This window comes from Ambystoma mexicanum, chromosome 10 (assembly GCF_040938575.1).
Source record: "Ambystoma mexicanum isolate Mex_15411 chromosome 10, UKY_AmexF1_1, whole genome shotgun sequence".
Taxonomy (NCBI): domain Eukaryota; kingdom Metazoa; phylum Chordata; class Amphibia; order Caudata; family Ambystomatidae; genus Ambystoma; species Ambystoma mexicanum.
In genome coordinates this window covers 782521527-782535614 of record NC_090932.1, presented here as the reverse complement: position 1 = coordinate 782535614, position 14088 = coordinate 782521527, and the positions used below count along the sequence as shown (strand labels likewise).

The following is a 14088-nucleotide window of genomic DNA, read 5'->3' as shown; positions in this document are numbered from 1 at the left end:
CTTTAAATCCGTTTTGGCCAGCCCTATCAGTGATTCAGGGATGGTTATCAAGTTGAAAACAGAATTCCGTGATAGAAGCAAAAGACAAATGTTTTTACACGTGGCTGGAATGAAGCAAAATGTCAAATCGCGGCAATGTAGTTGCGTGCGTCGAGCGCAATTATGGAGGAAGTATAAGGAGTAGAAAGACGTTCCTAGGACAAACGGTTCCAGAGATACGGACGATTTTGTGAAGGTAGATTCTCGAAAATTAAAATGTAAAGTTTCAGAATGACAGATGACAGTTTTGCAGCTTTAAAGTCACAGAAGGACACACAATGCTATGGTGTAGTTCTAGATAGGTTAAAATAGTTTGAATTAGATTATTTTAAACTAAGAGATTGGTTTTGCACAGTTCTGGCTGAGTACTCACACTATATTTTGGACAGGAATGCAACTTCATCACGGATCGGGTCAGGATTGGTGGCGGTCCTCTCGCCACTGAGTACTGGTTCTGCGCAGAGCGATTTGGGTCAGCTCTCAGCGATCTGGTCTGGGTCTGGTCTCTCTGGATAATTCTGCCTTCTGGGTCTGCTACCGGTTCTGGCAAAAGTTCTTGGCAAAGAATTCAAACAGCTCGCCCGGCTGTTAAATAGTTGCAAATGATTTGGAGGCCTGCTGAAAAGAACTCAGCTTGTGGGTTAGGCCTTTGCTTTAAGTTCTGGAGTCAGAGTTCTAAGTTCTGGTCTCTGTCTTGCTGGAGTCAGTCCGGATCTCTGGATGTGAAGTCGTCTGTCAGCGTGCTCCGCAAGGAAATGGAAATTGAATGACCCTACCTGTCCTGCACAGTCTCCTTTTATGTGTTTTAGAAAGTCGGTGGGTCGGCTCATTCTGCATGCCCAACTCTCTCAACTTATCATTGGCCAGTTCCTCCTCTCTCCCTTGATTGGGGGAACTGAGTTGTGAGTCAGGGTGATGCTGCCATTTACAATCTATTGAAGAAACGCCCCTTTGCTTTTGCTTTCAAATTCATTCTCATAACTAAACATATTTCCCAAATGCACAAGTGGTTGACATTACATGTACAGATTGCAGATGACTTAAGGTACATTCTGGCCCAACTCTGATCTTCCTGGGGGCTTGCATTCAAAAATGGCAACTTATTTTCGTTTTTAGTTGGTTTACCAATGTTAAATCTTTACCCAAAATTACACAAATGTACACCACCCTTCTACACATATTCCAGTAATTTACTAGGTCTCTAGCATAAGCACAGTGTCTGCAGTATTAATAATTAGCGGGGTTCGGTCCTAGAGCATCGTACGGAATTGAGTTTAGACTCAAATTGTAGGTACATACCATTTTGTGGACCCCCAAATTGCACATTTCTGTGAGCTTAATACAAGATTTTATAAGCAATTTAATCAAACATACATTTGCTGCAATATGAATTCACACTCCAGTCTGGCCCGCCCCTAGGAACTGGGAGAGTCAGGGATCACATGTCTCTCCTACCTGGCAGAGCTCTGTTTACAGTCAACACTCAAATCAGCATATCCTATTCAATGGAAAGAGTCTCGTGTGTCGGCTGAGGTCAGCAGGCCAGGGGGCCACTCTGCCGTTGGTTAGCATGTTGATGTGATCTCCTGGGCTGTTGCTGGTAAGGGCTGGTGTGAATGTTTCTCATGGACAGAGGCCCTTTGAACTGTTAATTGAATCAGCCTGCCTCCTGGGAACAAACCTTTGAAGTCCCAGTTAGCTCAGGATCCTCTTTCATTCCTGAGATACAGTTCTACTGTCAGAGTTTAGACCGCTAGCACCGGCTTGTGTCCAAAGCTTGTACTGCACCCATTTTTTTTAGGAGTTGTCTTGAATTTGACAGGAGGATTTTGCTTGACAGCTCTAATCCTTGCTGCCATTGTTTTGATGGGCATCCTTACAGTAGAGTGGTGATGTGGAACCCCCCACAAGAAGGTTGAATCTTTAGAGTGGTCTTGTGCCCATGATTTTAGCAACTTTTTGACATCAATTAAAAAACGGATTTTGAACAAATTGAAATGGACTTTTTGAGCTTGCACTTCAGAGAAACAGCGGTGATTTCAAGGCGCTTTTGATCTAACAGGCACTGCTATTTTTCCTTTGGCACCACCTTTCACCCCTGGCGCTTCCGGTCCATCACACTTGCACTGGTGCGTGGCAGGTTAGGCGACCATTTTGGTGTGCGCAAAACTGCGCGGTCCTCCTGGTTCTGGGATAGAATGATGGGCGGCGACAGCTCAATCCCCACATCTACCCAGTCTATTGATTTAGTTTTTGTTGTCGCCTAATAATTCAACATGGGTCAAAACCCTTGACAATCCTTTTGTGCGTACTGACATATTCCTTAATATGTATCCTTTTCCGTTTAGTACAGTTTTTACATTTGTTGTAAGTAAATTTGTCTCTATTCGTCTGGTCCATTTACTAAGACTTTCATTTATTTCCCTCCCTGCACAAAGTCATTCAGCCTCATTACAGGTTTGCCAGTGTGGGAAAAAAGTGGAAGTAATTCTGTTACCGCCACTTTTCCCGCACCGCCAAACCACAAGTTAGCCGGTAGTGATGGAGGATTTTCCTCCAGCTAAGAGTTCGAGGTAAATCTGACCCATACTTGCAAAAACTGCCGATATTACCGGCACAGTAATACCGTTGCCGGCAATACAGGCACATTTCCTCAATGGAATTACCACTGTTGCTGGCACCTGTAAATAGCCGGTAATTCCGGTAGACCAGGTCTCAGTAACAGTATCACGGTTTGCCAATATCCCACCGGATTTACTGGCGGGATACCGGCAAACCTATAATGAGGCTCATTCTAAATTATGGACTTAGTACAAGTGTTATTCGTGAATAACAAATCTGCACTTATACTTTTCTCCTTCATCAGGGTCTGCATCACTCTGCTTTTCTTCTACTATTGCTATTTCAATGCTATTAAGTAGCATGGGCAACATGGGCTCCATTGGAACATGGCATGTTTTAACAACAGTACCAACAAGAGAAAAAGACAGTTCCCGTGTCACTTGAGGTGTGCTAGAAGAATAGTAAACCATCAATGGTGTGTATGGTAGTGGAATGCCCCAATGGGGGATGTCTTGGAGGTAAGTGTGCCACAACTGTTCTATATGGAAGATCTTTGGCACTGGAGGTTGGAATATGGAGAAGGGCACAGGGCCGATCACATGAGAGCAAACACTCACTGATCCTGTGACCTCACTGAGAAACCACTTTTTCATAAACAGACAAAGCATTGTGATTAGAAAACTACAAGAATGTGTTACTGAGGTAAATAAAAAACATGTCAAGCATTGACATATGACCCATGTGCTAATAAGTATAGGCACACCACTACAAATATGAGCATAGCACACAATGGGCCTCATTACACGGACGGCAGTAAGGGTTTACCGGTACCGGTAAGGGTACCAGTGCCGGTAAACCCTTACCGCCTTACTACGAGGTCCCTTTGTGGGACCCTACCTTAACGGCTGGTTATACCAGCCGTTAAGGACGGGACCCGCAAAGGGACCTTGGAGGTAATTATGGTACCATAATTTGCGGTACCATAATTACCGCCTTCCCCATTCTCATTGAGCCCTATGGGGCAAAAATGGGAATGGGGAAGTGCCATGGTGAATGGGGAATTACCACCCCCACACACCTTAGAATAGGGCGGTAATTCCTCCATTCACCATGGCGGACTCGGTAAAATACCGGCGGCAACCAAGGCGCTAATAGCGCCATGGTTACAGCCGTTCGTGTAACGAGGCCCAATATATTGTTTGAATTTAAATGCTATCTTTCCCTCCTCATGAGTGCCCTCTGTGTTCCCTAATGTTAGCCCTGTTGGCACGCTTTGCATCTTTGTGTTTCCTGCTTAAGCAAAGGCAGAACATTATGCCAATGGGGAGTTGTAGTTGTATTCAAGATATTGCTGAGGTGCAAACAATCAAAAATGCAGGTATGGCACAGTCCCTCAGAAGAATGGAACTAGTTTGGTCAAGCAGCAAACCTTTGGAATGATAATGAATGATTTTGGATCAATGGTTGATCGACAGTCCCTCGCACCCGAGGTGGCAATATAGGACCTGACACAGAATGTTCAGCCAAAGTAGCCACTGCAAATCTGTAGTTATGGAATAATTCCACACATCTCGACCACTTTGAGGTTCCTGTTTCTGCTCTGTTTGCAGATCAGATATCCCCCAGATGCCTACAGTGGACTAAATTCCCATATTTGATAGCTACCAATCTATCATCCCGCATGTACATCTTCTGCAAAATTACTATCACAGGTCACTGAATTGAACAAAATGATTATGACAGCAGCACATGCTTAGCCTCCTTTTCTTTCATATGACGTACTACAGACACGGCAACGACACCTGGGCCTTTATCCATAGTATTTATTCTGTTAGGGTTTTTGTAAAGGGCTACATGTCTCTCAGCCCTCACAGTATCAGATGTCTCAAGATTAGAGTTGTTCATAGATTTCTAAGATTGTGCACATTTTGTTTTTGGAATCATTATATAACGTACACTTACTTTTTATTGAACACAGATGAGAGTCAATCACATTTTTATTTACTTGTCTGGAACCGTCTCACGCCATCCTACGTCACCTTCTCTGCTTGTACACATAGTATGCCAGGGTAATCCGTGTTATTAGTTGTCCCCAGCCGATGTCCAATTGTTCGCTATATGCGTGGGATCCTGATCATGTTTAGCTAATTGTATTATATTTTTCTTATTACACTTTCAAGTAGTTAATCCTTTTGTGACAGGATTTTAAAATAAAATAGCAGATCACATTGAAAAATCCCTCAAATTCAGAATGTATATAATACAAAATAGAGTAAAATACAAAATGTATCCATAAGTAAAACAATAAAATCATCCACATTTATTTAAAACATCATCAAAAATTACCCACATATGATCACAAAGACAAAATTGTCAGCTGAAAAATACTCGAGGTCATCTCTTAGGCAGGAAGCAGGATGGTGCAAGATGAAATATAACACATTACAAACCTTAATAAAGGTCTGTCCGCAAAGTGATGTTATTGAGTAATACTTAATCTTCCGTAAAGTAGGTAGCAAGTGAAATGGGAAGTACAGGCTGAAAGTAAGTACATTTCTGGTAGAAAGAATCTTTAAGTGTTCAGGGTCACAATGCTACCCATCACAGTCTGTGATCAAGATCTTACAGTGCTTTCTAGTACCAAGTAGAACTGGTCTGATCCATGAGCATTTTGAGGTGTGTATCCACCAACAACAAGTTAAGACTCTTTTAGGGAGGACTAGGGTGAGACAGACTGGCTTCTCCATGGCAGCGCAGAATGCTGGAGCTGATCATAGGGTACCGAGAATGTTAGGCATAGGCAATGCGTTAGAGATAAGGACTCTTTTTCTGATGCCTCCTTAGAGTTCCAATTGAAGGAAACTTGTGACTAGAGTTCTTCTGATAGCTCGTGTCACTACCCATCAGCAGTCCTAGTCCATGAAACGGCGGCTGAAGGCAGCAGTGGTAGTTGCTGGTCTCCTATGGTGCGGAATTGGTTGTGGGCATTGATGATGATCCGCAGGCCTCCTGATCCATGGAAGTGCTACTGGAGGAAGTGCAGACTTGGAGCAGAGTAAACCATGAGATACAATCAGCACTTTTCAGAGCCGTCATGGTTCTTTCATATTTCCTTGGTTTTTGTTTCTTTTTGTGCCAACGGGCCCTGGGTTCTCTCCAGTATGGATGTACCAGTTGCCCATATAGGGATGGGCAGCAAGTCTTTTGCGAGAGCATAGTGTCCTTGACAGTTTGCACGTCAACATGGTCTAGGCAAGATTCATTTTGGCAGAGTTTCTACATGGTCCTCTTTGGTTTGGCGTCATCTTCTTTTAGGGACTCACCCCTAAGCTCAACTTCCGTTTTTAGACACTTGGCCTCATCACAAGTTGGGCGGTAGCCCTTAAATGTGGCGGTATCGCTATTACTGCCACATTTAAGGGCCCGCCCAATCACGAGTCTAGCAGCATTTACCCCCAGCTCTGAGCTGGGGGTAAATGCGTCAATTTAACGCCCATTTTCGGGTGCAATTAGCTCAGCGCTGTTATCGCGTGCTAATTGCACCGAAAATTGCCATTGGGTCCATGGACACAATGGGGGATACCTATTACCGTCCAACCCTTGATCCAGCGCTAATAGCGACGGACCGGGTGGTGGTAACGCTATTAGCCTGGGCGGTATCCCAGCAATAATACCGCCAGGATACCGCCCAACTTGTGATGAGGCCCACTGTGTGGGTGCAGACTTTCCAAGTATTCAGGGAAAACAGTAACACCGTAAAGAGTAAACACTGAGCTCCCAAACATGAATGGGGCTCTGTTCAAAATGGTGGCAGTCATCCAATTAGTAGGGCTTGCCCCATTTAAGATTTTGAATGTTTTCCCTCAGGTGTGGATTCCAAACATGAATCAAGAACCATTCAACCAGATCTGGAGCTGGACCTTCTAAAGCAGTAGACAGCCAGGCCCCTAAATGGCAACTTCTGTGTCATGTTCACTTTCATAGGGGTTAAGTATAATTGTTGGACTCATACTTGATTTTCTATGGAGTTTTCTTGTAGGGACAGCACCAGGTTGCAGTAGGAAGCTCCATTAAAGTTACAAGTATAAACCATGCATTACCACCAACCAGTGAGCCTGAAAAGCGCCCAGCGCAAGGATACTCGCACAGCTAACAGGGCAACTTTGTGGCACACTGGCATTGAGAGGTGTGGGTTCTCTCAGATGCACATCAGAGAGTTATATTCCAGATCAGGCCATGGATATGGGTCTAGCTGGTGAAAGTCAGTATACCAGTCAGGCAAAATTGGAAATGTGCAGGGAACTCTCGCCAGAAGTAAAGTTTAGGACTTTCGACCACACACAAGTCAAGTGGAAGGAAACAAAAATGTGGCTCAACAGAGAAAGGACAGTAAAAACAAACTTCTTCAGTTACAGAATTTACATTTAAGAACAATTATACAGTCGGCAAATCATAGTAGTGCGCATTAGAAGGTCATGGTGATAATGAAGGTGGAATCCGGGTGTCGCTTAAGGGACTGAAGGTGGCTCTTTTGGTCAGTCTTTAAACTGGATATATTGAGACTATAACAGAATGTTTTGGCTAGGGAGTGCAAGCGATGAGGACACAGGAGGGTAAAAGAGTGATAGCTATAGATGGTGCAGTAAGAAATGGGGGTGGTTAGGTTGTGGGGGTATGGTAGCAAAGGTCCTAGAGGGAGAGTATCAGGAAATAGAATCAGTCAGGTAGGGTAAGCACATGTCAGATTTGTACAGTAGGTGAAACATTTTGCAAAGGCAGTGATTTTTTTCTATAGGAAACTACCCCTACCCCATGCCCCATGAAGGTGGTGTGAGGTAGTGGGTGAAAAACATATTACATTGCAAACTCGATTAAAATGTTATGTTTTGAGAGCCAAGTACAGTGAAAGAGAATGTGTTCTTATTTTTCTGATACTGAAATACATGACAGAGCTTTTTCTCTGTTTCCTCTCTGTGAACCTTTTTTCAGTAATGTTGGGAAGGAACCAAGGTCCACCTGCATCCCCAAGTGCTTGGCTTTAGAATTAGGCAAGACCTCTTTTCGGCGCTAGGGCAGGCACTGAGGAAGGCAGTTATTGTTTAAATATAAAGCACAAGTAACTATTAGTTAGATAGATTTGTAATGTAAGATCCTAGGCAGTGTAAAAATCTTAACTATGCTATAGAAGAGTCGAGCTCCTTCACAGAAGGAATGTGGCTTGTGCTATAAATGGACGGCAGATGCTTCTGTGGTGTTCGCCAGTAAGGCTAGCACTGGCAGAACACACCAAGTGACTCACCAGCTGTCTACTGTCTGTCAAGGGCCCATGCAGGCTAAGAAAAGGGATTTTACATACTCTGTGTGACAAAATACAGAATTATGAAAATAAGGTTTAGAGGAGATTACAGGACCAGATAAACATGAGTAGAATGAGTGGAATATGGAGAGAATGACTGGAAAATGTTTTTATATATAAAATGTTCATAGGTAGCAAAATAAAGGAAAGCATGAGGTACAGTGTATTCTTGTATAAGTTAGCAACATATAGAACAACACGCTCTGACAAAACTTCTGACAAAGAAGAAAAGAAGGCTTAGAAGCATCCTAAGTTTAGAAGAAGGATGGTTTGGGATGAAGCTATGCCCCATATTCAGTGGCGCCACTACAGCAAGACTGGGCTACATAAACCCCTGCCTGACACCACTTTGGCAGGGGAAGGAATGGAAGAGGGACAGGAGAAGACCATTCAGGCAGCAGAGTCCTTTGCTACCACCCTCATGTTTGTAAGATTAAACTTGTTATCCTTACAAGATAGACTTTTGGCCTTATTTCCCTAGTGGGGTGTTTTTTTATTCTGGTGTGAGCGTGATTAGGGACACCCTTACAGTATTTACTTCTTTAATGAGGAAGAAGTAACACATATTGCCTGACCATAAGCACGGTGCTAATGGTACAAACATGTGGCATTTTGAATTCCACTTGTTTTTCATACACCATCTGATTATGAGTTGGGATCGCCTACTATAATGACTGCATATGGTACATTTGTATCATATGGCGTAAATAACCCATATTCTCCCCATGCAGTAATTTCTCTGCACCCCATGCAGGAACATACATATCCCATGCAATCCCAGCTCACAGCTAAGTGGTATTTTGAAAATAGGTGTGTGAAATGCCACATGCTTTTACCATTGCCACCATACCCATAATGAAGTTGTGTTACCTACTGTTGAATGGAAATATTTGTAAATTGTTCAATTAATAAATTCAAAAAGCTAATAACATGATGCAAATTCAGTGGCGGTATCAGGAATAATTATGCATGGTTAATCACAGTTTGTGCTTGCACAAATGCAATTTGCACATTAGCTTCTATGCAAATAAGGTGCACATGCAAGCTACAAAGTACCCCCTACCCCAGAAGTAGAGCAGTATTTGGTATGAATTTACGGTCACAGCTTGGGACAAGCAAGCACTCGCCAAAATGAAAGCTCTGAAGGCGCATAGATATAATTTAGTGATGCAGCATTAACATGTAATCGTATATTTGTATCCGTATTTTTGCCGATTTAACCTAGAAGGAACTAAAGGAGAATCATTATCAGAAACTTGGCACTTATTTTCTGCAAATGTTGGTATTGTTACACATTGTTTTGTATATGTGCCCCTTGAAACACACAGGTAGTAGTTCTCATACACTTTCTCTTGCTTCCCCTTAGAAGGATGACCCCGATGACTGCCCTATTGAGCTCACTAAAGTGCAGAGTGTGAAAGTGGTGACCAAGAAGCGGAGGGATCGCAGTCTTCCTCGAGCCTTCGAGATCTTCACTGACAGCAAGACCTATGTCTTTAAGGCAAAAGATGAGAAGAACGCCGAGGAGTGGCTGCAGTGCATCAACGTGGCCGTGGTGCAAGCCAAGGATAGAGAAAGCAGAGAGTCTACCACTTATTTGTAGCTTCGCCTCCTGTCGAATGTTGGCGTGTTTTTGAAATCTGTCAGGACTTTGTAAACCTCACCGGTTGAAACTGGTGCAGGACCATCTTATTATTATTTCATGGCTACACTACTGATCATGTAATGAACCACGGCAAAGTGAAAGATAAGCAAATGATTAAAGAATAATGCACTGCCACCATTTGCTACACAGCACACTCTCTGGGAGTGAATGATGTTAAAGTTAAAGACAAATGCATTTCTATTGTATGATCACGCAGGTGAGATACATTCTACTGACCATAAACCTTTGCACTTATTGATTTCAGGAGATCACAGTGAATTGAAAAAATAGCAATGGACACTTCTGCTGTGAATGTACACGATGTCTTTGCTGTTGAGATACAGCAAAGAGAATAAGCATTATTGTCAAATCGAATATAATTAAGTAAAAACAAAACAATGAAAGAATTTTGTGGTGGCTTTTTTCATAAATGAGATTTACAAGCCGACTTGATCAGTGTATTAAAAAAAACACAGCAGACTACTTTGGGCAGACGCACTTTCCTCAGTACTAGATAATGGATGGTGAATGCCACCAGAGATTTTGTGCAGTAATACATAATCACTTAAGCATGACTATTAACCAACTAAATGCTACTCAATTTGTCATCCTCAGAAGGATGAACGTGGCTACTTTGGCCCTTCTGGGTTTTGCACAGCAGAAATCCCCTTTCTCTAAAGCGATCAATTAACTTAGCCCATCTACCAGATGAGATCCACTAGATTCAAGAAGACCTGCATTTTGAGCCATCCCAAAACATGCTGCCACCTTGCTGGGTTGCAATACCCCAATAGCCTGGAACCTTGAGCTATTGTTTGGTGGTACACGGTCTATTAAATTCCGAATTGAGCTAAAACTTTGGTGGCATCCTGCTGCATCGCCAGAGACATGATTTGAGTCCCTGAAGTCCCTGAATCCGACCAGCCATATTCAGTTTCTCCTACGCTCCTGAAAAGGGCATCAAAAACACAGATCTGCATCCCGCCACGAAGAAACTCTTGCCTTGCAGTCATCACTAAAATGCAACAGTTTATTAAAATATCCAAATAAGGACATTCAACTATAACTTCATTGTCTTCCGTTTGGCAGCCCTCTATTTCCAGCAGGGATTCGCTACAATGATATTTGTTAGACAATCCTGCCACTGAACCATTTAATATTCTTTATAATATTCTCCTAACTTCTTAAGAGCAGGGTGACATTGTAATATAGCATTCTCTAGGGATGTCAGTGCTTTTGGGATGGGGCATTTGCAGAAACATGCCTCACCTGAGACCAGACTTCCACTTCCAGCTGCTCCCCTTCTAAGATTCTGAGAGGCTCCCATTTTTGAAAATGAGAAATAGGAGTGCCGTTAGACACAGAGGAGGGACATATGTTGCAACCAATTTTATCTTCACATCCAAATTCGGAATCTCTCCTACTGAGCATATGATTCATGGTTACAAAAACCTTAATATTAGGTTGAGTGTTGGGAAAAATGAAATAAGCGCCAAGCGCAGTTCTACTTAGTGATTCAACCATACAACCCTTTTATCACAACATATTTCTTATCTTAATGAAATTTATAGAGCGCAACATATGCCCAAAGGCATCTTGGCACTAACGAGAAGAAGTCCGTCCAATCCACATGAAGTTAAAACATAAAAGGTCTTTAACGCACAGCGAAACAAGAAGTGAGACTCGGTGCTGCGTGAAGGAATTGGAAGCTGGTTCCAGGCTTGTGCTGCAGCAACCCGAAAAGGCGCACCTTCCAATATGAGCAAGCCAGAACCCCGGGGGTTCTATGGTTCTAAGATCCTGATATTTGTCAAATATACATTTTTGTGATCATTCTTGTGTTTCTAAAATGTGTTTTATTGGTATATACAGTATCCAGGAAACCCCATTGGTACTATTTGTTCCCTTTTATTTTCTCACATTATTATTTTAAACGAGGTACATTGGAGTGTACCAGAGTGTCCATCTTGGAATGATAACCTATCAGAAAATAAATTATATCCTTATTCTGTGTTTTGATAATGAGCTTTGTTCAGTAGGACATACTTTTAGCATGGTTCAAAGTGGCTTTGCACTGGTGCAAAGTGATTTTTCACTGCCAACAAACAACCTGATTCACAGGAGCGATGCAAAGTGTATTTGTGCAGTGCAAAGTGACTTTGCACTGGTGCAAAAGTGGTGCAAAGTCACTGACTGCAGAAATACACTTTGCACCACTCTTGTGAATCAGGGAGTTTGTTGGCAGTGCAAAATCACTTTGCACCAGTGCAAAGTCACTTTGCAGCATGCTAAAAGTTCCATGAATCGGGCCCATATGGTTCTTACCTTGACTACAATGTATACCATAGTGATCATTAGAATTTCCATTTGAAAATGTCAAAAAGCCAGCTTGCACTTGTAGTACAATTAAATAATGTATTGTTTTTAATAGTTTCTTTTGATGAAAAGACAAAGGGCCTGATTCACAGAAGTGTTTTATAATGGCGCAATCCCATAGGAAAATAGTCTGTGAATCAGACCCTTACTATTCTGTTTCTCAAAATACCCTTCCTTTGAGGAAAGGGTCTCACTCAGATAAAAACCAATAGTCTATTGCTTCTGTGAGCAAAAACAGCATAATCAACAAGTACTGAAAGTAACAAACCCACTTTTAGAGCCCACATATTGGTCCTCTGCGTTCTTGCAAGGTCTGACAGAACTCCAGTCCCCTCCTCCTGCAGAAGCTTACTGCCACTTCCCATTTCCTGCCATGTGAATGATGCACGTGCAGTATAATGGTGACACCCCCGTAGGCAGATGCAATGACAACAAAGGTCTGCAGAATGCAGGCCGGTCCCCACCTCAGGGGATGTTTCTGTCACTGCTTCTCTTAGTATTCCTGTAACCATAAAACATGCTGCACCCTTCTCCTTCCCCTCTTTCAAATCTCTGTTTCTTTCACTGGTAGCACTGCAGTCAGCAGTGGCTGAGCTGGCTCTAGCAAATGCACATCTGACAACGTGACGCTAACCTGCAGTGAAAGAAATAAAGATGTAGAGTGAGACAGATAGAGCAACAGAGTTCAGGGAAAGATAGAGTGAGAGAGTGCGAGATCAGCATATCATTTGAGGAATACTGGTAGTGTGTACAGGAACCGTTATTAAAAGCAACACATCAATTCCCTCTATGAAATACTTTTAGATAGAAATTAAGGTATGATGTCATATCACAATCTTGTTATTTATAATCATTCCTCAGCGTTTGTACTATACACTATTAAAATAGTGAAATTAACCCAGTTGTGAAATTTGGCAGATGCAACTGAAATTTGAAAAATACTTAAACAGACCTTTTCTATCCAACTGCAGGTGTGTGTGACAACAATCTCAGTCAACTCAACTAGAAACCAAAGTATACATCTTTAAATAATCAACATCGAAAATATATATATATTCACTACAAAAAAACTTTGTTGAGGGGTCGTTATGGTTAAGTTGCCCTACCAAAAACCTGTGCACTTCACTAAAAATAAAATGTCAACCTCCCCATTATGGTTCAAATTAAAACCGAAAAACCCCTGAAATTCGCCAGTTATGGTAGGCTAAGCCCCCATACCTGCCATCACCACTGTGCACTGCTAACACTAACACCCAGAACATGAAAGATGGCATCACAAATGGGTTAAACATGTGATGTTGGCAGTGATGTCATCAGTTTTAATTTGAACCATAATGGGGAGGTTGAACATTTTTTTTTTAGTGAAGTGCACAGGTTTTTGGTAGGGCAACTTAACCATAACGTCCCCTCAACAAAGATTTTTTGTAGTTAATTTTACAGGTTTTTGGGAGGGCAACTTATCCATTACGTCCCCTCAAGAAATTTTTTTTTGTAGTGAATTTTACAGGTTTTTGGAAGGGGAACTTAATCATAACATTGTGTCAATGAAGTTGTTGCGCTGAATATACACTGTCATCATGTGATTGTGGGAGATATGTAGTATAATGTACGTACTTGATATACATTTAACATAGAACATACAGAACCCCCTCCCTATTGATATTAGAAAGGGACGGACTGAGCGCCTGTTTGCGGACAGGGGCAGACGGGATCAACATCACCCAAAGATGCAGGGGGTATATGAAAATGTACTATTGTCTTACAGAAAAAAATCTGCAACATAGAAGAAGGACATTATGAGTAGTAATAAGTTAATAAATTAAAACAAAACATTTAATAAGCATCTAGAATGAAATAGGTGGTACCATAAAAAAAAAGGATGCCTCCATTGTAATCACTTCACAGAAGCTCTGCAGCCTGGACCGACAGTGGACGGACGCAGTAGGACGAAAGGAAATTACATCAAAATAGTGAGTGAAAGTTATTTTTTTGTATGTGTGTGTCATTTTTGTTGGTATGTGGTGCAGAAATAATAATTTCTTTCTGTTGTTTTGACACAGAAATGGCTAGTACTTTGGAGTGGCTGGAGGAGAATTTTCCACATGTGGAA

General features: G+C 42.0%; 1 protein-coding gene across 5 annotated transcripts in view; it reads left to right on the top strand.

Annotated features, from left to right (window-relative positions):
- VEPH1 (ventricular zone expressed PH domain containing 1) overlaps positions 1-10003 on the top strand; it is a 2478904-nt gene extending 2468901 nt beyond the window's left edge. For 4 of the 5 annotated variants that reach the window (XM_069618443.1, XM_069618440.1, XM_069618441.1 and 1 more), the window contains one exon: positions 9324-10003. In XM_069618443.1, the coding sequence (XP_069474544.1) occupies positions 9324-9560 (237 nt within the window). In that variant the 3' untranslated portion in view covers positions 9561-10003. The remainder of the gene's footprint in view (positions 1-9323) is intronic. The other variant, XM_069618442.1, reaches the window with a different exon arrangement.
- The last annotated feature ends 4085 nt before the right edge of the window (positions 10004-14088 follow it).